The 26,862-nt window shown below is 37.5% G+C and overlaps 1 protein-coding gene across 1 annotated transcript; it reads left to right on the top strand.

The window, feature by feature from the left end:
• Positions 1-1,027: 1,027 nt before the first annotated feature.
• Positions 1,028-26,361, top strand: SLC26A7 (solute carrier family 26 member 7). The gene is made up of 18 exons (XM_053467911.1): positions 1,028-1,223; positions 1,853-1,963; positions 4,122-4,291; positions 6,896-7,060; positions 7,802-7,954; positions 8,896-8,978; positions 12,098-12,245; positions 12,740-12,853; positions 13,873-13,950; positions 14,055-14,150; positions 14,450-14,556; positions 16,226-16,292; positions 17,596-17,703; positions 20,133-20,181; positions 21,557-21,663; positions 23,831-23,885; positions 23,959-24,059; positions 26,147-26,361. Exons 1-18 carry the CDS (start codon positions 1,028-1,030, stop codon positions 26,186-26,188), a joined length of 1,950 nt encoding a protein of 649 aa, XP_053323886.1. The 3' UTR covers positions 26,189-26,361.
• The last annotated feature ends 501 nt before the right edge of the window (positions 26,362-26,862 follow it).

A 26,862-nucleotide genomic window follows, 5' to 3' on the forward strand; every position in this document is an offset into this window, starting at 1 on the left:
GATTTTTTTGTTATTCTGTCTCTCACTGTTCAAATGAACCTACCATAAAAATTATAGACTGATTCTGTCTTTGTCAGTGGACAAATGTACAAAATCAGCATTCGAAACTGGGGATCTCCATGGAACAGCTCTCCTGTTCCTGCTTATTTTTCTGTTTTCCTGATTTTTTGGTATCTTTATTAATAACTTTTGTAAGTATATGCTTTCTTTTTGGCTTTAAAAAAATTACTTTTGGAATAAATATGATATTTTATTTAAATGACATGTTTTTGTGTGTGCACCTCCTTCCTTATTTGTTTGCTATATATGCTTTCCTGTTGGGGTTAGCCTTGGAGTGCTGCACTGTTTAATATAATTTATGTATAGGTTACTAGAGCTATATAAGTGCCTCTCTATATTTTTGGGGCAATGGATAGCTGCCTAGTTTGCTTGTATGTTGGGAATGTCCCTGTGTGCTGGGGCATTAAATTGGCATTTTATGTCCCATCTCCCATGCAGTACCGTGGGCAGAGCATAGCATATACGGATGAGTATAAAGTTCTAAAAGGTCCCCATCTTCAACAAAGTTGCGATACACTGTTTTGATGCATTTCTGGTTTTAAGAACATGTATGCAACACTAGGAATTTAACCTGTTCATAAAGTGCAAAAATATGAAAGCCTTACTTTTAAAAATGCCATAAAAATACTACTTGTTTAATTGCAAACTTTTCTGCATGGGAATTTTGTAACATAAATTCACACATAGGGTAATATAAAACATTTCACAATGTTCTTGAACTGCAGAAAATTACAAGCAAAAACTCTAAACATCCAATAAGTGTGTTTTGTCTTTATGTAGACTGATCTCATAAATATACCAATGACGGGTATAAAAAACATTCAGGGCAGCTTTCCAGAAAGTCCTGCCAATGCAAATTAGCTAGTATCATGTTATAAGGTTTGTAAGCATTGCCATGACTCACTGAACCTCACTCCAGTGCACAGAGGTATACCGCTTAGCTGTGCTTTGGCAAAAAAAAGATAATATGCCAGGATCACATATATCAAAATATTGTGCACTGTCCTGGGAACGAATCTCCAGCATTGGATCTGCAGATGTTAGACGATGGTGCCTCCAGAGAATTCCCATTTTAAACTGGGCTCCCAGTTACAGCTTACGGGACAACCTGTTTCCAGATTTTATATCAGGGTTAATGCTGACAGTCCAACAAGTGGCACAAGGTAATGGAACTGCTCACAAATTATTTTCTTATATTATAACATAGTTTATTAGAATTAAAATGATTTAGTATTATGAAACATTAATTTCAAATTAGAATGCTAATGTGACCTGGCTTGTAGCAGATTTGATCAATTTTGCCAGGGAAAGGGGGTTATTATACTTATGTTTTGTAACTCATCTCATTATTTAAATATGCACTTCGTTTGTAAGCATTAACTAGTGTTGTACATGTAGACAGCTGCAGTAAATACTTTCATATTAATCCCTTCAAAGTAGAATCAGGAGTTGCAGTTTTTCTCCTTAGACTCTCAAAAGAGGTTTTACAGTGTTACATATTTATTCAAAATAAATGCCATAGAATATAACAGTATTGTTTAATTATCAATATGTAATAAATACCATGGACTGATAATGTAAATACAAAGTATGACTAGTGGCTACAAGAGGTATTGCAAGTAATATACACAAAATACTTAGGTAGTGACTTCCTAACCCATTGTCAGTCCTCCCTTGGGTACGCTTATTGCCCTATACATACTTCATACCAGCTGATGAAGATGGATAATATTATATATAATTCACTGCTGATCATATACCATATGTTATAACTGATATATTCTGTTTACAGGTCTGGCCTTTGCTATTATGTCATCAGTTCACCCAGTCTTTGGTCTGTATAGTTCCCTTTTTCCACCATTAATTTATGCCATTTTTGGTACGAGCCATCATGTTTCAACAGGTAAGGGGTAAAGCTTAGCTTAAAGAAATAGCCATAAAACAATATTATTAAAAAAATAAATGGAAATCCCTCCTAACCTCCTTATATTCTGTTATGTCAGCAATCCATCACGTTAGCCTGTTTATTTGGCTACCATGCTAAAAGTATGGTGGTCACTGCTAAATTAACCCTAAAAAGAGACTAGAGGCAAGAAAATTGCTGCTCTTTGCTTATTCCCAGATGCCCGACAGTCATCGCAAGTCTGTAAACTGCTCTGTTTCATGTACCCTTCTTCATGTACCCTTCTTCAAATGCGATTTCTATTATTTTATTTTTTTTAACTCTACCACAATCGTCCTTTATACACAACACTTTTTTAGTGGCAGAGGTCACGTAAGACCGTTGGTGTATAACTCCTTTGTGAAAGATGCAATGTAATCTTGGAATTAAGGAATTGTTTACACTCTAGCTTAAGCACACATGCCTTTTACAGACGTATTTGCACATAAAGCCCATTTGTGTTTACCCATAAAACACAATTCAAGTGCAAAATGATAAAAGCAAACCGTGGAAACCAAGTGCATTCTCCAGCTCCACTTCTTACACCTTAATCATTGTGATGCATAACCCCAGTTATAGGAAGCTTAGGAAGCTAGATCTCTAAATCCCTCCTCTATGAATTAACTGTATATGTCTTCCTGAACTTACTGCCTGTTCTTGTGTGCAAATTACAGGGTGTCCTGCACCTTGTGAGTCTCCTGGCACTGGGCCGTGGTGCTCCAAGGAGCGTCTTCGCAGGCGCCTCTGAAGTGGGTGGCATGGTCCCAGTGATATCTGGTAGTGTATTTGCCCAAGAGGCATTCTGGGACACTTCTGGCAGGATGCATGTGCGCTGGGATAAGGTTTCTTAAAAGTACCATATTCAATTTTAGCAGAGCATTTGGTCTCTATATGCTGTTTAAACTTCTGACACCTACCTAAGTTTCTCATCTATTTAATTATGCCTTCATTGTTATTCTGTGATCTGTTCTTAATGCAGTCTCTCTGCACCCCCATCTTTTCTATGTGTACCTTGCCTTTTCTACCCTTTTCCTATGGATTGTTGATTTCTGGCCTTTGGTTGTTTATTTTTCAGTGCCTATCCTTTAAGTTCACCACTAGCCTCTGCATTCAACCAAATGGGTGAACTAAAAACAATGCACACAGCCTCTTTTAAAAAACACACCTGCAGATGGTATCTCATGTCCACCCAGAGAGGAAACTCCAGTCTTTGTCACAGACACAATGCTGACCGCTGATAGACATACCTGGGAACTTCTGGGCTCCGGCTACCCGGAGCCTTCCCTTGCGGGACGCGGCCAGGACTGCCCACTGACATCAGCAGGCGGTCCCACTGACATTAATGGGCTCTTCCAATAGGCTCTGCTGCTCCTCTGCGGTCTGTGTTAAGTTATGTGGCACTTCTGAAACTGTGTAGGGACCTTCTTTGCATTACAGGGGCTTTCTTACCCCTCATTTTCAAAATTCAAGTTTTATGAATGAGCCCCCTATTCTATCCACATCAGATTTAGACGCTATTTTGTTTTGGTCTTGTGATGGTGCTTTGCTGACGCAGTTGCTTTTTGTTACATACATTGCTGCCCAGTCCCAGCTTATCTTAGGGTTGTGTTTCAGCTTTCCTTTTCTTGTCTACGAACAAGCTCAGTCTTCCAAAACACAGAAACAAGTCTAAGACAATGCTGTGGAATCTGCTGGCGCTTTATAAAAAAAATGTTATGTAATATAATACAGTATATGCCATCAAGTTTGCAAAGATGCTGTCTGGAGCACCACCATACATTTTCCAGGTTATCCTACTATGAGATCTGTTATGTTTCCTTCTGCATGCTACTGTGAATAACATGAAACTGAAAAATTACTTTTCCTTGTCATTTTCCAGTAACATTTGTTTACTCAGTCAATACATTCTTTTTTTATGTTGGTCTTGGTTATGGAGGCTGGGTACCAAAACTTATTGGCTATGTTGGGATGGATGAACAGAGCTACCTCATTTTGCATTTTACCAGTAAATGATAAGGAGAGATATTTTCATATATATATATATATATATATATATATATATATACGCATTTTGTAGTTATGATCGGTTTGTAAGTTTGGCAATATGTTTGCATTACAGGAACATTTGCGATCACTTCCTTAATATCAGCGGGTGCAGTTGAGCGGCTCGTTTCTTCAAACAATGACAGCGCCACTAATGGCACGCTAGGAGTTCTGGGTTTATCTGACTTTGAAATGCAGAGGATAGGAGTTGCTGCAGCTGTTACTTTTCTAGCGGGCATAATCCAAGTAGGTAACTTCTCAGATATATGGATCTTTAGTTCATAAAACATCCATGTTCATCTTATAAATATTTTATATCCCATACATCCTTAGGCACAAATACTACAGGTTCCCAAACCACCTCTTTTTATCAGCAACAAAAAAGTAATTATTTAAAACATTCTGGGCAATGATGTATTTAAGGATGGTGCTGCGCTAGACCTGACTTCATCTGCTTCCACCCAGAAACCAAATTACATTTTATATCCCACTTCCAGAAGCCTCCGCCTTCCAGGACCCTGAAGGTATTCAGATAGAAAGAAGAAAATACCTCTGAGACCCTGAAAACTTGAGTCTTACATTTTTTTTATGTTGACCCAATCACCTCAAGACTCCATCATCTTGTTGGTGAATAAGGGTATAGCAATTTTCCTTACATTGTTCCCCTTTAGATTCATTGCATCCAATGGTCCCAATAAAAGGTAGCAACTTTTGACAAAAGACTCCAAGAGGAAAAGTCCGAATGTGAAAAAAATCTAAAATAAAATACATAGCTAGCAACTAAATTCATAAATAACAGGAACACAACAAATACATATTTTAGTTTCAGGGTTTTATGCAAGAAAATTTGCAAGAGTTAATAATGTGGCAATTAATTATTAAACTTTTAGAAGAAGAAATCATGTTTTTTACATTTAAAAGATAAGATTAGAGTTTTCAATTCCGTACTCTGAATGTCATTAATAACACCTCTGAAAGCAGCGAATACAAAGTCAGAAGCCAAAGTGCAGTGAAAGTGTAAGTGGGGGGTTTAGATAATGCTGTGATTAGATAAAAGGACACTAAGGAGGCCACAGACACAATCTGAAGGACAAGGTAATACATTTAGCTTCTTCTTCGTCCACAAAAAACTTCTAACATGTATATTGCTTTCTTTTCAAATCCCACCAAGACATATATACACTGTCCGTCAATATGACAAAAACGTAGAAATTAAGCAAATATTTTTATAAAAATATAGTTTTCACAAATTTCCCATTACAAATTGTACAGATAATCAAATAATCAAAATAATTCCAAAAAATTTAAATGTATTGATTTACTTATCTTGAGTCAGGAAATACTTGCTATATGCAATCTGTCTGATTACTAGCACTCACAGATAGCAAACAAAACAAATAAGTCTGAGCTATAAACCACACAAAATATAGCTGTGCAACCACACAAAATATATGTGAACCCAAAACATGCAACATGAGTGTTAAACCAAAAAGTGCAGCACAAAACAAATAAACAACGTAATAATGATAAAAAAAAAAACGTTCACATAAAAGCTTTCTTTATTTATGTTCTTCTCCCCTTCTTATATTATCCATTTAATTACATAAGTATGCCCTTGGGGATAAAAAGCAGAACAAATATTCATAAACAATATCTTGGAAGCATTAAATATTAAAAATAAACAACGACAACGGGTTATTTTGTTGTATAAATCAGCTTTAAAACACGGGTAACCACCACCAAGGTTTTCCCTATCCAGTACTATTATGTATTAGCGTCATCTCCTTGCTGGAGTGTACCTCTGTGAACGGTCTTTCAGACCTAAAACTGTGTTATAAGGGACCATCCAAGATCAAGACCCGCTGTGATGAAGCTGTTAATTTGGTGAAGCAGCGTGCTGCACTTGGAGGGTCTTGATTACACTAACACACTCATACATACATACATACACACTCATACTAAAAAAACCTCACTTCTATTGTCATACCTCACACTTCACAACCTTAACCTGCCCACAACATGTTAATAGCTGCACATGGTGCGAGCAGCAGCTATATTACATTATGTGACCCCACTGAGCTTCCGCCGTCAATTGTTTGAAGAATTTGTGACCACCCCAGGGAGCAATGGCCGCCCTAAATAGATGACTGTGTGTTGTTATCAAAATGTCTTTGTACCTGATGAGAAAACACAAAAAAACGATAAAGCTCAGTGGCAATGTTTTTGTTCTACTATGGGATCTTTTTCATCGTTTTTATGTGTTTTAGTACAGGCTCTTAATGACTGATAAAAAACACCATGGAAAGGCGGTTACCACTGGTGGTTACCACAATTTTTTGCTGGGCAAAGCCTAATCAACACCGTTATAAACATTCCCATGCATTGCCACGTCATATTCTAAAATCTTATTGATCGTAACGTGAATATGGTATACATCACGCATTGACTGTACATTTTCTTAAAGGGAATTATAAGCAATGAAGAGTTAAAAGCCTTAAAGGTTGATATATAAACTGTACTAAATTGTAAATTTTAGGAGTTTGGAATGATGGTTTGACGTGTTTAAAATTTTTGTCCTATTGGAAATATAACTCCTCAAAACAAAATCATGTAGTATAGATGTTACAAATAGTGACTTGTCACCTTATATATATATATATATATATATATATACATGGCCAAAAAATTGTAGTGAGGGCATACATGGAAATTTGACATGTAAAGAATAACATGTTATTTATAAACTATAAAAAGGGAAAATACAGTAGAAAAAGTAAGAAAACTATAAGTGTTTTGTTAAAGTAGAATTTTCAATAAATGTTTGATATCTTTTCTTGTTTTTATTTTGAGATTTCCATGTTTTTGTTGCATCTGGGGGGTGCAACATGCATCTTATCAGAACCTGTGGTTAGCTCAATGACAACAGGAGCAGCGACTCACGTTGTGACATCCCAAGTGAAATATCTATTAGGAATGGAGATGCCATATATATCTGGACCACTCGGGATGTTCTATGTAAGTTTAATGAACCTTACGCTTAGTTTTAAACACATAACATGTTTTAGATTTACTGCCCCTTTTTTTTACTTTGATTTTTGTATTTGTCTTTGTGGCTTTATATACTGGTCTACAGCGTTGTAATGAGTTTAATATATCCTGTTTGACCAATTTTGACATCTGTATCACACATATCTGTATATATATATATATATATATATATATATATATATATATATATATATATATATATATATATAAAGAGTATCAAGAAAAAGCAAAAGTACACCCAATCTAGAACATCACGAAAGGCACATATACAATACACATCTGGAAAATGTATGAAATGCATTGCAGACACTACATCATACATTATCCTATGCATTACCCCTTCCCACTTACACATTACTATAGATCTGATTCACATGTAGGGGTTTATTTGTTTCCCCTAAAGGAACTTGAGAGAACCCATAGGTGCCACATGACATACATTGCACCCATCTGTGAGATTGTTTATATCGCCCCAATTTAGTTCCCCTGGGGGACTTGTGGGCAACTTTTGCAACAACATCATCTTTAAGACCTTTATGGATTATGACTTTGTAATAAATATATAATTAATGTACTCTCTTCCACCTTATTAATCATCAGCATTACATAGGCCTCACTGGTCCTTATTCTATGTATAGTATAATTTATTTAAAATAATTAAATCAGTCCATGTTATATAATTAATGCCTGTTTTTTTCTTTATTGTAGATTTATGGCTACATATTAAGCAACATCAAAATGGTCCAAACCAAAGTGTTGCTTTTTTCTAGTCTTTGCATTGTGATTCTCGTTCTGGTAAAAGAGTTAAATGAACAATTTAGAAATAAAATCAAAATGATCATTCCAGTTGATCTGGTTTTGGTAAGTTCAGTAAATGCTTGTTTTTTGCATTTTATGTTTTTTAATATGGTATTGAGCATATTGAGAAATAAAAGCTAAGAAAACAAAGTACTTCTAGTTTGTTCTGTAGTGAATAGACCACACCTTTTAAATGTTGAAACACTGAATTTGAGGACATCTAGCCATTTCTTCTCCTCTACAAAACCAGAAATGTTCCTTTATTTTGGGTCTTGTGTTATGTTCTGGGTAACTGTATGCCTGTACTCAAATTTGCTCACGATATCAAGTTCTATCACTTCTACTGGAAAGCTTTCTAGCACCCTCTAATATGTAAGCATCCAGCCTTTCGATTTGAGGCTATGTAATGAAGACCCCCAGACATGCTGAAATAAGATTCCAATAATGCTTAACTGGTTTAGGGGGCAACATAGCCCATCAGAATCAGACTAAGTTCCTGTCTTGATATCATATTCTTAAATACAAAATTTGAGACAAATGAGTGTGGTTCAATGGTAGGTCAACTCACTCCCACGAATACATTGTCCATTTACGACCATAGCCAGCCTAATTTGGTGTTTACCATACCCCTTTTATCATCCTGCACCCAGTTCTTGCATGTGTCCCACATACAAAGCCTCTGATATTTTGAGGTTTGACGAGCGGCTCCAGTACGTGGGGACGCCATCAGATGAGTAGTCCTACATTTGTCCTAAATTAGTTCATGAGCAGATACTTATTTTTGCTAGGCCTAACCCACATCACACATTGGGCTGTCTATTTATATATTTGTTTAAATTACAATAATTTCTATTAAGTACACCATCCAGGCTTGTATTTTGTAAGAAAGGGAATTATAATGTTTTATTATAATAAAGCTTCATGAAAGGATAGCAGGGGACGTGTTACATGTTTCACATGTGCAGATAAATACCCCTGGTTATTAATTTCATCTTTTCTTCCAGATAATCACAACATCTCTTGCATGCTATTTTGCAGATATGGAAAATGTTTATGGAGTAAAAGTTGTGGGGCCTCTTCCAAAAGGGTAATTTATTTTATTTTTTGGACGTATCAGATTATTATGAATAGAATATATCTTTTTTCTAAATAGTAGTTGCACTGTGAAATCATTATTTTTAATTATAATAAAACAATATCCAAAAATAGCCTGAGGATTGTTGGCAAATACATGTTGTGTAGATAACTGGATGTGTAACTTTAACTATAATTCATGTCCGATGAGTCTCTCGTTATATGTATCTCTTTCCAAAAGAGAACATTTTGTCTCTGCCGTATTAGCTTCCTATGAATGTTGTCAACATGAACCATGATATATGACAAAACAAAACACATACTTTATGATTTTGAGTATATACAGTAGGCACCATACTATGGGCAAAGGTTTGAAGACACTGCAGTGTTTGCAATTAAGAAGGTATGTATTTTAAGCCATGTACGCAGGCCCTTTTGTGTGTTATGAACCAACTGGTTTGCACTCCTACCTTTCCACTGACCAGCATGCTCGCCTGTTTATAAGGATAATTTGTTGATGACACATTGGATGCCACTTGCTTCGTTGCTGATCTTGGCCACGAGTAGGAAAAAGGGCTAGGAAAGCGATAACTATACAGCTGTACAAAAAGCACCACCAGGTACCTATATGAGCAGAATCTTTCTGCTTCAAGGAGCCAATCAGTGACACAAATCATCGGACTATCTAGAAGGCACCTTATTTTTTTTAAAGAATTAAATTATTTATAAAGTAGTTTAATATGCATTTTGTTTTGGTGAGGGATTTCACCCAAATGGTAAACTAAGTATACCTCTGGTTGTGTCAATATTAAATCCAGACAGTACTTTTCAGTATTCTTCTGTGATCACTTTCATAATACAGATCCCAGAAATGTCTGTCCTCACTAAACATACAAGTGAAATGTAAATTTACTTGCTTCAAAATCAGATTTGTGTCCTTCTCTTGTAACGTGTTCACTTGCGCAGTATTAAAATGAATTGCTTGGCTAATTGAGCAGGATTTACTTTCCTTGATTTTAATGGTGAGTTTTAAATTTTGCAACATGAGATTGACTTGAAGTTCATTGGCTTAATGTATGTGAATGGTTACAGAACATAAAACATAAATACTATATGAACATATATACTATATAAGTATGTTGACACCAGACTATCACACCTGTATGAGCTTGTTGGACATTCGCATTCCAAAATGTGAATTAACTGGTTTTGTGGCTATACCAGCCTCTACTCTTGGCTCTCCACATGATTTTGGAGTGTTTTTGTGGAAAATTCGGCCAAAAAAGCATTTGTGAGGTCAGGCACTGATGTTGGATGAGCAGGCCTGGATAGCAATCAGCATTTAAATTTATCCCAAACGTGTTCAATTGCGTTACAGTCAGGACTCTGTATGGCCACTCAAGTTCCACCACACCAAACTATGGAACTTAGGGGAATGGCCCAAACCCTGAAAAAAACCTAGACCATTATCTCTCCTCCACCAAACTGTACTGGCACTATGTATTCCGGTAGGTAGCGTTCTCCTGGCATCCCCCAAACCCAGAATTGACCATTGGTCACCCAGATAGTGAAACGTGATTCAACACATTTTCACTGCTCCAGAGTCCAGTGGCGGCATGCTTTACACAACTCCAGATGAAGCTTGGCATTGCACATGGTGATCTTCAGCTTTTGTACAGCTGCATGGAAACCCATTTCACGAAGCTCCCAACACACAGGGCTTGTGCTGATGTTGAGTGATGCTACAGAGGACAGGTGATATATATGTGCTATGTGCTTCAGCATTCAGTGGCCCCTCTCTGTGTGGCAAAGCTGTTCTTACTCTTAGATGCTCCTACTTAGTACCCTATTTGCTTGATTATAAGACGACCCCCCAAAATTTGAATATTAATTTGGAAAAAAAAAGAAAAAGCCTGAATATAAGACTACACTATAAGAAAAATGTTTTGCTAGTAAATATTAATTCACGTACATGTTTTTTCCATATTTAGTAAAAACAATGATTGATGAAAAAAATGTTTTTTTTGTATTTCCTTTTATTTGCCAACCTGCCCCAGTTATGCACATCTGCCCCCAGATATGCCTTATACCCCCTTATATGCCACTCTGCCCCCAGAAATGCCTTATACCCCTTATATGCCACTCTGCCCCCCAGAAATGCCTTATACCCCCTATATGCCACTCTGCCTCCCTGATATTCCTATTAACCCCTATGTGCAGCTCTGTCTCCAGAAAGCCCTTATAACCCCCCATATGCCACTCTTTCCCTCCCCCGACTTGTGCACGGGGAGAAGTCCCTAGGCTTCTATGAATAAGCACCGGAAGGTCATGTGACGCTGACGCTCCGCCATAGAAGCGCCGGCAGAAGTGCTGGCAGCAGCAGAGGTTGCCTCCACCGGCTGCCGGAGAGTAGGATCCAGGTTCCCTGCAGCGCTGCGAGGATCTGGATCTTAGTCTTGTAGTCAGACCTGTATTTGAGGTCTGATTAGAAGATTACCTCAAATATAAGACAATGGTTATTTTTCAGAGCATTTGTTCATTGTTCTTGTCTTAATGACTAGAAATATTGAACTTCCATTGACATGAATTACAGTTCTTCCTTTTAAGTATGGTATTTATCTTATAGCTCATTGCTTCAGCTTTTGTTACTGTCTGTGACAGAACGACCTGTCATGCAGGGCCCCCAAGGTACTCAGAGATGGATCCAGCCTGGCTGCCAAAGATAGCACAGGTAGGAACTCTATTGTTAAACTAATCCCATCAATAGGATTGCTGCCAGGAGAAATAAAGGTTGGGTTGTATGTATCTGTTTATCTATGTTAATGCAATTCTGTGGATATATGAGGCTATGTTTTACAACAATAAAAAGTTCATTCCTGCTGTACTCAATTTAAGGTAGTTGTGTCTACTTGTTGGGTGCACATAGCAGGGTTCCAAGGTGTGCATGCTGACTGGTGCTGGAAGTGATTTCAGGGACAAAAGGTACCTTGGGGGCCTGTATGACAGGTCATTCTGTCACACTGTCTTTTTTGTTTCTTTGCTAATTATGTCCAAAATGAAATAAGTATATTAAGTGTATGTAACACCCAAAGGGAACATGACAGATGTCATTAGTCTTTTGTATCATTGCAGAATACCATCGCCTCAGGTTCCACCACTGGGCATTTTGTCAGACGTTGTGACTGAAGCCTTCAGTGTTGCACTGGTTGGGTACACAGTATCAATATTCCTTGCTTACAACTCGGCAAAAAAATTCAAGTACACCGTTGATGAAAATCAGGTAAAATATACATTTATGTATAAATATAAAGCTAGTGTATAGTTCTGCATGGGCAGTCACGTATGCATAAAGAAACACATTTCATACCTTACATTAAAAAATCACGTAAGCACTGTGTTCCGATCACCACTAAAAATGTGTTTTTGTTTATTTTCACCCTCTACTATTATATCCCCAAATATATCTTATGCCTTTCACAATGGGTGATGTTTTAGTAATGTAACAAAGTAATTTGGGTTGAAAAATACGCAAGTCCATCGAGTTCAACTTCGCTTTTGATCCAGAAGAAGGCAAAAACAAACAGTGTGGTGATTCACGATTATCCCTCAAAAAGGAGAAAAATTTAAAATTGACTCCAAAATGGTAATCTGATTTCTTCAAATCTGAATGGATGACCTGTTTCTTATTGTAAAAGCCTTTTTCGTAAAAAAAAAATATTTTTGCTATAATTTAGGATATTTCAAAGTAAACTTTTTATTAATTTGGTTTTATAGGAACTCCTTGCCCATGGACTTAGCAATATTATTCCATCATTTTTACTCTGCATACCAAATGCTGCAGCTCCTGCCCGTACATTCTTGTTATATAACAATGGAGCAAAGACGCAGGTCAGTAGAATACACAATGCTTTCATTTTACCGCTACTGAAAATTGTAGTGGGCACTTGTCTTGGCGATCCTTGTGATTAGTTGGGTTTGACTTACTGGTTTGACACTGATCAAGGATGTTGCTTCTGAGAATTAGTAAGCTCCATAAAAACAAAAATCATGTTATAACATGACCCAACAAAGAATGTCAACAGGTTTTAAAATGTTACTCTACAAGACACAATCCCTATTTATTTATTTATAACAGGGCACCTCAGCTATAGCAAGTCAGCTTGGACATCAGAATAAAAGTCTTGAAAAACTTAACCTCCAATTGACAACAAGCTGTTTTTGGCTAGAGGCACGACTAGTGGGCAGTTCTTTACTGGCACTGTTAAATGACTTTATCATAACATATTAACAGATAAGCTTAAAGACATTCACACATGAAGAGCGGGTCTATTACTGGCAAGTCAATAGAAGGCTAGCATGCATGCAGCTAAAAAAGGCTGTATAAAAGGCTTTATAAAATGATGAAATAAATATGGAACAAAAGTTCAGCATTGCCAAAATAGGTAGATAATAATCTCACAATGCTTCCCTAATCCTTCTAAGCATATGCTTGAGTCTACATAATGAACAAATCTGCAGTAATGCAGCGCGTACTACAGGAAACCATTCTTCTTCATGCAAGGAAAGAAACTGATGTCCTTCAAAGGCAAGTTTTGAAAGGTTGTCACTCAAGAATCCTTAATTGTTGGTGTTTTCAATCCATGTAAAATATAATCCTAGGGTTGCCAACGAGGTGTAATGGTTATTATTAGATCTGCAATTTGATACATAAAGCTAATGATGTAAATAGAAATATAACACTAGAATAGCCAAAAAGGTAACTGTTAAACACAGAACATCAGCAATTATGTATGATGTTACTTTTAGGCAACAATAATCTATGGAGAGTGTCCTTTTGAGACAGGGAGATTTTCATTGGGATTGGGCATTACCAATGCAATCTTCCTTCAATGTGTTTTTCCCCTTAGGTAGCCTGCTTGATATCATGCACTATGGTGCTCCTGGTGATTTATTTCATCGTTCCCCTCTTATACTGGTTGCCATTGGTAAGAGTTTTTGTCAGTATTTTTTAATATTGTTTTAGTCGTTATCACATTATTTTATGGATAATATTTTAAATGTGTAGTAAATCTTATTTTATGCATTTTAGTGCGTTTTGGCATCTATCACCGTTGTGGCTTTAAAAGGAATGCTCATTCAATTCCGAGACTTAAAAAAATATTGGAATGTTGATAAAATGGATTGGGTGAGTAAAGGAGTTGACCTTGCAATGTCGTACTTTGGTTTCCACACATTATTCCCTATAGCAAATGTTCCACTCACTGGCTTCTCTAAAACTCACTGGTTCTCAGATTAAAAAACATTCTCTGTTATAAACCATGGGTTTCCAAATGATTCCAGTACCCCCACAAAAATAGGCATGGCCAGCCATAATACTTATCATTTGTCCACCTGGCAAAGGTTTTCTGCTAATTTTGATCTTGTGCTTACTGTCTACATAAGGTACCGATCCAATGTAATTAGTCTTTTTTTCTTTACTAATAGGTGATATGGATATTTACTTATTTGGTTACCATATGCTTTGCTGCAAATATAGGGTTACTTTTTGGCGTTGTCTTCAATATTTCTTTGGTTATTTTTCGCTTAACTAGGTAATGTACTTGTCTCTCATACTCTCAACTGTATTATAAATTTCAAATTGTAAATGATATACTTAATTGTCATTACACATTTTTGTGGTATGATTGTATCAGTTTGATTTACAAAATGCACAAAATTTGTTTCCAAAAGTGAGCTGTGATTCCAAACCACCATCCTAAATCTAGATCAATAACAGATCTCTACTAAAGTTCCATCTCAGTTGGCTTCTGCAGCCCATCAGCTATTGGTCAGAAATCTATGGATTATGAAGTTTATCTGAGTCTATTCACCCAGTCCTCTGTCTGTGCTGCCTGCACAATAAGTTTAATTTTAGAGAAATTTGAGATATATTTTTTGTAGTATAGATATAACTGGAATTGCAATGGTTAACTATAGCCTTTTTCTTTTGCTGTATGTAGCATTTTGTACCCTGCCCTTGATTGTTTCCTGGGGATACTTAATAAGCAGCACCTGTTAGATTTATTGGACTCTGAATACCCCATGCTAATCATTGCTAATCATTGCTTGTTTAAGCCTGCCTGACCCAAAAAAGTAATATCTTGTAATTACTGTCAACCATCCCAGATAATGAGTGAGAGGGGGAGAAGACTGATCTATAATAGTCAAACGAATGAACGAAGTATAAATTTCGGCGAGCACACAAAATCGGCAATTTTGGTTTAAAAAACAAGTTCATAGAACTTGAAGACCTAATTTTACTGCTTCCCAAGGGTGACCCCAGGGTTAAAGATATCTAGGTGCATTATTGCTTTGGTACATCCCACCAAAACTAAACACATGTACATACTAACAACTTGCGAGTAAACTCACTCTAGCACCCACTTATTCTAACAACCATATCCCTAGGCTCCCCTAACAATCTAATGCCGCACACTGACACACACATTCACGCTAACACCAAACACTAGCACCCACACACATGCTAACACCAAATACTAACACACACTCATGCTAACATCATATAGTAACATGGACACACAAGCTAACATGCACTTACACATGCTAACACCATGCACTAACACATGTACACTTTACTAACATACAGTAACACACAATCATGCTAAAACCATACAGCACCTTAATCTCTTTCACCTATAAAACCAACGTCAGATAAAATGTTCACAACACGACACATGAATGTGTTGAAATATGTTTATTTTTTTAATTAAATAAATTGGCTGATGAGCTTTTGCGGACTACAAGATTTCCTTGAAAGCTATAATGTTTGTTTTTGTCTACTGGTGCTAATAGCCACGATCACATATGTTAAAAGACCATCTAAATACAAAATTGCATTTTCATAGTGTTGTAAAATTGATGGATATTACTATGAAAAGTAGCACATAAAGGAGAAATTAATTAATAGGGTATTAAATATGAATCTGTGATTCATTACAAATACATTGCAAAAAGGCTATAAGCACACCAGTGATGTCTTTAAGCTATATTTTCCTTTTGTCTATGTTTGAGGAAATCCTATATGTTGTGTGTGGGGGGGAAAAAATCAAAAACCCAAAAGTATCTAGGGGATATTATTATGTACCAAAATATGTTGTGAAGCCATAAAGCTGTATTTCATGTATTGCTGCTTGTTCCTGTAAAAATATTGATTATTACACAATTAATATTATTGTTGACTTATTGTCTCATTGTGTACAGAGGAAAGACACTACATTTCATACAAGTGGATAACAACTGCATTAGGATGTCTGTCAATGTGCAATCAGTAAGAAATATTTTTTTGTTTCAGTTTATACATTTTTGTACAAACAGGGAAAAGAAAAAATGTCGGTGCGCTAAGCTAGTCACAGGCTCAAATAATACAAATGTGTAATATGAGGCCTACCAAACAGGTGTAAGCATGCTGCAAGAAACAGTGTATTGGCTGTACAATGTATACAAGAAACAAAAACTGTCCTTGACGTGGCGGGTGAGCTTAATTATGTTTTGGCCAATTCATATAACCAAAACCTCTCCTTTATATTATGTTTATATATTTGTTGCCAACTTTATTAGGGTAAGAAGCGCAGACAGTTTTTGTTTCTTGTATACATTGTACAGCCAATACACTGTTTCTTGCAGCATGCTTACACCTGTTTGGTAGGCCTCGTATTATACATTTGTATTATTTGAGCCTGTGACTAGCTTAGCGCACCGACATTTTTTCTTTTCCCTGTTTGCACATATTTGAGGTTGTTGGCTCCTCATCAGTCTGGTTGCAGCTTGCTGTCCAGGGGTTAATGGGGAGGAGGTTTAATTGCACCTCCCCCAACACATTAATAAGGTTTTGGTAGCAGTATAAACTGCTTTGTGTGTCCACTACGTAGGAAGTGAGAGTAGGTTCTCACCCTATTGAGAGTGTGCCTTGACGTGGCGGGTGAGCTTAATTATGCTTTGGCCAATTCATATAACCAAAACCTCTCATTTATATTATGTTTATATATTTGTTGCCAACTTTATTAGGGTAAGAAGCGCAGACAGTTTTTGTTTCTTGTATACATTGTACAGCCAATACACTGTTTCTTGCAGCATGCTTACACCAGTTTGGTAGGCCTCGTATTATACATTTGTATTATTTGAGCCTGTGACTAGCTTAGCGCACCGACATTTTTTCTTTTCCCTGTTTATACATTTTTGTACATCAGTTTTATTAGTGCATCACACGGTAACTTTCATTAACTTTAACCCCTATCCCACTAGGAATGCCTCGCTTAGAGTTTATTTTATATATTATTTATAAAATGTGTCACCTATAAGCAGGGGGTGACAAAGAGTATATACATTCCCCAGGTACTAATTTCTCTCCACTGTGCATGGTGTGGGGGAAGAGGGGGCAATCACCCTCCGGTTAATAGGGGCTCCTGGATATGCCCATTTCATTTTTTTATTAAATTAATTTTTTTCAATGTTTTTTGTTGTTGTTGTTTAGTGTAATGGATTACTAAATGTCCAAGTTACCTGCGGTTTTCTACTTGTGCACGACATGACTCATTAGACATTTGATGTATTTTTGTTACATTTTACTGCAGGAATCCTATCTAAATGCGAAGGTCATTTCCATGAGAAAGCCACTATTCTTTCTCAATGCCCAAAAGTTTCATGATGAAATGATGAAAATAAATGAATATGTCTACGAGGTAAGAAAAAGCTGTAACAAACTTTACATAGGTTAGGTTGCCTATTACAATACACAAGATGAAAAGTTCTAGCAACTAAGATGGTATGCCTCTCTGAAGAAGTGAGATTTTTCTTGCATGTTAGGAGGGAAGGTGAAAGCTGAAAGTTCTTCTCTTTTACAGATGTATGCTTCAGTTTGTTGGTTTTTATTTTGTAGTCACAGCGGCATAGATGTTCTCCCTACTGACAGCATGGAATGGTTAGCATATTGGAGGCTATGCTCCTAGGGGCTTGGGAAGGCAGGTCCAGAGGGCTGCTCATGGCACCCACTGGACTAGGACTCTTGGTCATTGGGGTAAGAACCACCTGCTGGGCTCACAGTTCAGCAGCTGGCAGGTAGTTATGGGGTTATGCCATGTTATTAGTGGTATGGGAATCTTAATAATGCTCTGGCCAACACTCTTAACCACCTGGGTATCACATTAAAAGGGTAAGGGGGTTGGGGAATGAGTGCTGCTTGAAGATCTAGCACTAAGCAGTGATGATGTGTTCTCGGGACTGTTGCGGAAAGTGGATATGAAGATTGCTTTTTATGATCTTGATTTAGTTATACATCCTCAAGTTTTCTTGGGTTTGTGAGTGCATTTAGGAATATTCAGTTGATGGTGTTATTATACATGACACAGCCTTTAGATAGCATTATGTTACTGCACAGTTTTTATGTGTTTACACCATTTAATTTACAAACGTTGCCTTGCTGTTCCCTTTAAATATTGTTACTTTTAGGGCTGTAGAACACCGTGATACACTCATACCCAGGAATCGTTCTGATCTCCTAGAATAGAGGGATGTCCAGGGAGGAAAATGGGGCACATTGATTTTGTCCCATAGAGAGATCGGTCCATAGTATAGAGGTCTAGGGGCTGCAACCACTTCAGACCTGTACTTAGGAAAAATATGCCACTGCCCGGCACCCCAGACACCTTCCTATTTTACCTGTGCTAATACCTAATATCACACTATTCTTTCCTATAGTCTTACAGTTATTGTAAATGAGCTATCATCATCATCATGAGTATCCTAAGCACTATTAACGACTAGTTTCATCAAATGCTAACACATCTATATTGATAGCAGTCACTCTACGTCCACTCCTGCACAGATAAATACATAAAAGTGTAAATGCTGCCTGTGGACTCCTTCTTATGTGTGCCACCTGTGACTACTGTATGAACATGTTCCGGATGTCCACAGTAGAGGACTGCATTGGGAGGCGGGTCCTGTGGGACCCACCAAAAAACTTGCGGGCGGGGGCGGTCTTGTTGGTGTTGCGGGCGGGAGCGGGCAGTCAGACATTGTACCTGCGGGTTCCGGTAATCCCGCGTAGTCTCGCAAGGCCGCCTTCTCGCTGCTCCCTTACAGTGTCTCTTCTCTTGCTCCTCCCAGGAACAAAACGGAGTCACGTTATGTGATGTCACTTCCCGTTCCTGGGCGGAGCAAGAGAAGAGACGCTGTGAGGGAGCAACTCAAGGGCAGCCTTGCGGGACTGCGTGGGAAATCTGCAGTTCAGGTAGGGAGGTGGGCTTGATTGGCCACAAATGTTGCGAGAGCGGCCGGGATTGGCCACAAATGTGGTGGGAGCGGAACACCCACATTGCAGGAGCGGGCGGGATTGGGCCAAAAATCAGCGAGCGGGATTAAAAAAGCAGTCCCGCTCAGGGCTCTAGTCCATAGCCTACTTTCGAATCTCATTTACTAATCCACATCTTGGACTAATATGTAAATGTCAGGTAACAATAGATTCAATAGTGGAACCAACGTCCGGCTCGGAAATCAGCTTTCCCTTGGTGTATCCACTTTTAAATATCAAAAGTCTCTATAGTATATTGATATTGAAGTCACCGGTTAACTGGCTTTTGCATGTTGTTTCATTTTGTTATTGATACAAAGAAAACATTTCTAAAATAGCCCAGCACAGGTATTGTTCCCCAATCCGCGGGTCAATTTACGATTCCATTATTCTCCACCAACGAGGGGATTGGTCTGTTTCTACTTCTTTGAGAACGAGATTGCACTTTTAATTTAACCAGGACCAATTATTCTTCATTGGCCATTTATCTCTCCAGTTTTGGTCTTCAATTGATATATACAAAGAGAAATCTGAGTAATTTACAGTGAATAATGAAACTGCCTTTGTGACTATGATAAACTGGTTTGTGGGCAACTGTTCGGTGTTGATATTTGGAACCTTTTATTGTTATTATTGTTCTTTTTAGAAGATAATTCACATAGGATTCCGCAAATGGAAGTTTGACTGCTATTATTATTAACATTGATTTTAGCTTTTTTTACGCAAGCATGTAATTGAAAACATTTCTGCTTTAAATGTATTTGTACTTTGCCACTTAGCCAGTAATGGTTTCATTGAAGAACTGTGATTTTGTTTTAGCAAAAAGCCAGTCTTTTACTGAATTCATGGACTGACGAAGACTGTAATGGTAAGCTGCACTTTTTATCTGGTCAAATTAACACATTTGAGCCTCAAATTAAACTTACTTTAAATGTAACACGCACAGAAAATGTAGAAAGTCTCAGAATAAAATGTTACTATTATTATACTTTATTTATAAAGCGCCGACAGATTCAGCAGCGCTGTACAAAGAAGAAAATGTTACAGATAACGACAAGTACAATACAGCAATTGACATACAGATACAAGAGGAATGAAGGGCCCTGTTCCCGCAGGAATTTACAATCTAGATGTAAATAAATAATTCAATTGGTATTATCTGCAGTAGTTCCAATATTACAATAGGAAAACAAATCAATAATCGCAATAGGGCTGCCATCAAAAATGTATGTTATGGACTTGGGCCTCCATCCACTACAGCATGCCAAATGCCCCAGCCAGCGACATCCTTAGCAGCAAACTACAGAGAGATGCTGTCATGTCCATTCCCCTCCCCCAATTCTTCATTCATTTTCCTCTCCTACAGACCGGTGCTGTTATTTTCTTGCCCATATGCCCCTTGTTCATTTCCCAGTGTCTATTAATCTCTCCACATGTCCCCAACATCCGTCGTCTGTCTACCTGATCCCCATGGGCATAGTTATTTTCCTATCCCTGTGCGTGCTTTTTATTGCTTAGCCACTGCAAGTCCGTTTTCTTGTCCCCATGCCCATTCTCTTGCCCCCTTGTGCCATTATGTCTCCCACCATACCCATTTTGGCTTGAAGGACAAAGAACCACCACAATCACCATGTGGCTTTCAAACCAATATGCAAACAACTTGGCTGAAATGTTTTCATTTATGTGGCTCTTGGCTTACCTATCTATACAATACTCCTACTAACGCTCACCTATCTATACAATACTCCTACTAACGCTCACCTATCTATCCAATACTCCTACTAACGCTCACCTATCTATACAATACTCCTATGATTTTATATAGTAACATAGTTCATAAGGTTGAAAAAAGACCAAAGTCCATCAAGTTCAACCTATATACATATTGTGTCCCTACTGTGTTGATCCAGAGGAAGGCAAAAAACCCTTATGAAGCAGATGCCAATTGCCCCATACCAGGGGGAAAATTCCTTCCCGACTCCAAATATGGCAATCAGAATAAATCCCTGGATCAACGTTCTGTCCCTATTAATCTACTATCCATAACTTGTAATAGTTATGTATGTAATATATATATAAGTAAAGGTTATATTGTTTTAATTTTTTTCATGTTAATACACATGATGGTTGTTTTTTTAATTTGGTGTAATTCCATTCTTTTGCTCTACCATAATGCTATATACTGTACAAGCTGTTCAGATACATTTCAAAAACAGTTCATAAAAAATGATCTATACTTTCAGGGAAAGCCTCAGTTTCCCAACTCCAGAGTAATGAAAGGAGCAGCTTAATTTTAGACTGCAGTGGAATTACATTTTTTGATTTTACAGGAGCTGCGGCCCTCGCACAGGTACTTGAATAATAATGTACTTTACTCAGATCACTTCATCCGGAATGCTTCATGTTTCACTACTAAGCCGGAAATAAATATTTTCTAGAAGGAAGCCCTACCACTATAGTTAATAAAGGCTAAAAGCAAGGTTGGGCCACTATATTTCAACGCAGTTGCCAGGGCTTGGCTTTATATGCAGGGACAATGTTAAATATATTTTTCAACCTACATTCCTGAATTAAACACTAAAATAAATGCAGCATTAGAAGCATCATTCTTCTAAATGTCCAACTCTTCCCTTCGTTACAATGCTGTAATTGACCCCTTTCGGATTTCTTCTATTTTTGCTTTTTTGTCACATTGAAATGTTTCAGATCATTCACCGAATTTTAATATAAGACAAACACAACACGGGTAAACACAAAATGCAGCATTTTTGAAGGTAGTTTTGAAAATGATCTGCCCCTCTAAACCTAACAATCAATTGTACCACCCTTGGTGGCAACAACTGCAATGAAATGCTTGAGATAACAGGAAATGCGTCAACATCACTGTGGAGGAATTTTGGCCGACTCTTGGCAGAATTGTTTGAATTCAGCCACATCGGAAGGTTTTTGAGCATAAACTGCCTTTTTAAGGTCATACCACAGCATCTGAATCGTATTAATGTCAGGACTTTGACTAGGCCACTCCAAAACCTTCATTTTGATTCTTTTGAGCCAATCAGTGGTGGGCTTGCTTGCTGATAGCTGGACCTTCTTCTTCAGGGTTTTCTGGTAGAGAGCAGAATTCAGAGTTCTATCAATTATGGCAAGTCGCCCAGTTCCTGAAGCAGCAAAGCAACCCCAAACCATGGTATGGTGTTCTTATTTCTTTATGTTTTATGGCAATGACTTTTTCTAATCTGTTCTTAAATTTCTTTAGATCGCGGCATCATGTTTTTCTTTTTGAGACCTTTTTGACACCTACTTCACTTTGAAGTACAGGTTCAATTTGATTGATGTTTAGATTAAACAGGGCTGGCAGTAATCACGCCTGCGTCTAGTGAGATTGAACCCAAATAGCAATTATATTTGGTAATATTTTGTAATTAAGGGGGCAATTACTCCCACATAGGACAAGGTAGGGTTATTTTTTTTCTTCCTTCTATATATGAAATTATCATTGAAAAAACGTCATTTTGTGTTTACTCGGGTTATCTTTTTTCTAATATTAAAACTCATTTGATGATCTGAAACATTTAAGTCTGACAAATATGCAAAATAGAAGTAATTGGGAAGGGGCAAATACTTCATGTAAAAGAGTGCTCCATTCGTAATTTTGTCTCACAAAGCAGGCACTGATAGGTTGTTACCATCAAAACTCAGAAAGCTTCTTAAAGAGTGATTAAACCTTAAGAGGAAAAAATAACTTGACACCTTAAAGAGTGCAATCTATGTGTTATCTAAGTGGGACATTCTTAATATATTTCTGTGTCTGAATCTAAGTATGTGTCAACTATCGGTTGGTTTACACATGGAACAGGTAAATGTAAATTAAGAAATAGTTACACAAAAGGAGCCTTTGCAATTGCCAATAAAATAAAGAAATGTAATCAATCTAAAAAGGACTTGCCAGTTGCCACCAGTGACAGGAAACTGATGGGGTAACGGTAACCCAGAGGAGCCTACGACAAGATTAGGAAATTAGTGGTGACAAGACAGGAGACAAACAGGACAATAGACCAGAACCAATAATAATAACTCAACTGAGTACCAAGGCAATCTCCTTCTCCTACAGGATCTTCAACTCCACATTGATCCCCTTCAGTCCTAAGAACAACTGCACAGAATAGACAAGCTCTATTAAATCTTGAGCCTAAAATTATAGTATAAAATAAATCCAGGTTTAAGTAACAGAACTTTGATTTTATTGCCTACTGATCATATACCGGTAGGTACTGCAAGCAGACATTTTCAGGGAGCTCCTTCTTATTTGCTTGATAGAGTATTTCTATACAATAAAATAAGTGTAGCACACATCACCAAAGCTTTTTAGATGCATTAGAAATAAACTGTAAAGAAAAAAGAATATACAAAATAATACAATGGTGTATACCTCCTCTGGATCATGATGTTGGGCATTCCACTGGAGATAGTGGGTGGTTGGATAAAACGATGATGTAACTTTATCGTTCTCCCTGTAGATTTGCTTGGAATTAGACCGGTATGACACAGATGTCCTACTAGCGAGCTGCAATGGTAAGGAAAAGTAATACTAGACATTAAAAAGGTAATGCTTATTTTATATAACACCAGTTTTCTTTATATCTAGTGTCCTTAGTGAAAGCTCTTAAGTATAGAGGATTTGGGATTGAACATCTGCTGCTTTTTGACTCTGTACAATCGGCATTGCATGCCCTTCAAATAAAGGAGGTAAGTTCGTTTTCAAGGAGCAGACATAGATGACATGAAGCATTTCAGCTGGGCCAGGTCACTCTGCACTCTCCTGCACCTACTGGTTGACCAAGAAAGCAAGGTAGACTACTCCATTGTTGGCGCAGATGTCTCCTCTCATCTCCCTTCCCAATGATAAATCAACAATATTCAAAGTCTACAAATTATTAAGGCATCTACTTGCATACTGAAGGAATAACTGCCTGCTAACATGCCACTCAACTAGCTAAGTGAACTGGTTTAACACTTAGTCAGTGACCAACCTTCAATGGGAAGCGACAGTTAGAATGAGCTAATAGTGTAAATGCACACTCTTATCTCTGTAGCACGTTAATGTATTACCGTATTTGCTCGATTATAAGACAAGGTTTTTTTCAGAGCAAATGCTCTGAAAAATACCCCTCGTCTTATAATCGAGGTCGTCTTCTAATCAGACCTCAAAATGTCCGCTGGGGCCATGCTGCTTACCGGGCTTTGGTCGCGTGCAACAGGAAGCTAGTAGAGTGTCACATAACTCTGCCTCCCCCTCCTTCCTCTGGGGGCGGGGGCAGAGAAGTTGCTCGCACAGCCGGGCCCCTGCAGAAGTCTTCGAGTGGGAGATCTGCAGTTCAGGAAGGGGGTGGGGGAGGGTTTTTGTGATTAATGTGTGAAGTACCGTATTTGCTCGATTATAAGACGAGGTTTTTTTCAGAGCAAATGCTCTGAAAAATACCCCTCTTCTTATAATCGAGGTCGTCTTCTAACTAGACCTCAAAAAATGTCTGCTGGGGCCAGGCTGCTTACCGGTGCTTTGGTCCCGAGCAGCATCTCTTCTATTAGCAGCAGGAAGCTAGCAGAGTGTCACATAATTCTGCCTCCCCCTCCTTCCTCTGGGGGCGGGGCCAGAGAAGTTGCTCGCACAGCCGGGCCCCTGCAGAAGTCTGCGAGTGGGAGATCTGCAGTTCAGGTAAGGGGGTGGGGGGTTTGAGCGTGTGTGTATGTGTGAATAATGGAATGAATGAGTATTTAAATGTTTGTGAATGAGTGTGTGTGTGATAGCATGGATGTGTAAGGGGGTGGTGGTAGCATGGCATAGGGAGGCTGTACTCAAACTCCTATCATCCCCAGGTTCCAGCATTTACTGGCTGCCTTGGCTTGATAGGAGTTTGATTGCTGTTAGCAGTTATATACCTCCAGAAATGCCTTTTAACCCCCTATATGCCAGAGTGGCATATGGTGGTTAAAAGGCATATCATGGGGCAGAGTGGCATATAGGAGGGCATAAGACATTTCTGGAGGCAGAGTGGCATATAGAGGGTTAAAAGGCACATCATGGGGCAGAGTGGCAAATAAAGGGGGATTAAGGCATTTCTGGGGGCAGAGTGGCAACCTTGGGGGCAGATGTGCATAACTGGGGGGGGCAGGTTGGCAAATAAAAGGAAATAAAAAAATATATATTTTTCTCAATCATAGCTTTTATTAAATATGAAAAAATTGTTTACATGAATTAATATTTACCAGTAAAACTTTTTTTTCCTATAGGGTATTCTTATATTCAGGCTTTTTGTTTTTTTCCTAAATTAATATTTAGATTTTGGGGGGTCGTCTTATAATCGAGCAAATACGGTATGTGTGATTAATGGAATGAATGAGTATTTAAATGTTTGTGAATGAGTGTGTGTGTGTTAGTATGGATGTGTAAGGGGGGTGGTGGTGGTAGCATGGCATAGGGAGGCTGTAGTCAGACTCCTATCATCCCCAGGTTCCAGCATGTACTGGCTGCCTTGGCTTGATAGGAGTGCGATTGCTGTTAGCAGTTATATATATAAAATATTGTTTACCTGAATTAATATTTACTAGTAAAACTTTTTTTCCTATAGGGTAGTCTTATATTCAGGCTTTTTGTTTTTTTCCTAAATTAATATTTAGATTTTGGGGGGTCGTCTTATAATCAGGGTTGTCTTATAATCGAGCAACTACGGTACTTTGTTGCATGTATTTGTACATAATTATATTATTATTATTATATATTATAATTATATTATATACTCCAAAAAAAAACTGTTATTTGCTTTGTTCTTTTTTAGAATGGTACAAGCTTGGAGGGAACTGACTCGTCAGATGTATAGAAGCTTTTGAAAAAGATACCACTGTTGGATTTTACTGTGATGTTCCTGTCATTGTTTGGAAATTCTAAGGCTCTTTCTTCCAAATTACACATTACTTTTTCAAATTGTAATAAAAGAAAAGAGTGTTGTAATGTGTATAACACGTTTATATAACTAGCGATTCTAATAAGTAGATAAAAAGAATATAATGTATTTTTGTAATAAAGAAATCTCAAAAGTGAAGTAAAAATGACATCTTTATTAGGTAATTGAGAGCATAGTATTTAGTTTAAGCTTTCTGAACCCTTCTTCAGGTAAAGTTAAGAAGTGACCTCAGTGTCCTGAATACTATCTTTTCAGTTACCCACATCGTGAAAATCAAAGTTTATTCTGGATTCAACAGTTGCAGGGAGACCTGCATAAAGGCAGACAGACCTGACAATGAAATATATATATATATATATATATATATATATATATATATATATATATATATATATATATATATATATATATACTCTACATATATACATATATATATATATATATATATATATATATATACTGTACATATATACGTATATAGATCGATACAAAGCAAAACAAGTACATGCTTGTTACAATAGGTACAACATCTGCTTTTTACAATAAAAGATAAGAAGTTGGAACTACTTAACATAAATATGTATACCATG

Source organism: Spea bombifrons, chromosome 5 (genome assembly GCF_027358695.1).
Source record: "Spea bombifrons isolate aSpeBom1 chromosome 5, aSpeBom1.2.pri, whole genome shotgun sequence".
NCBI classification, from domain to species: domain Eukaryota; kingdom Metazoa; phylum Chordata; class Amphibia; order Anura; family Pelobatidae; genus Spea; species Spea bombifrons.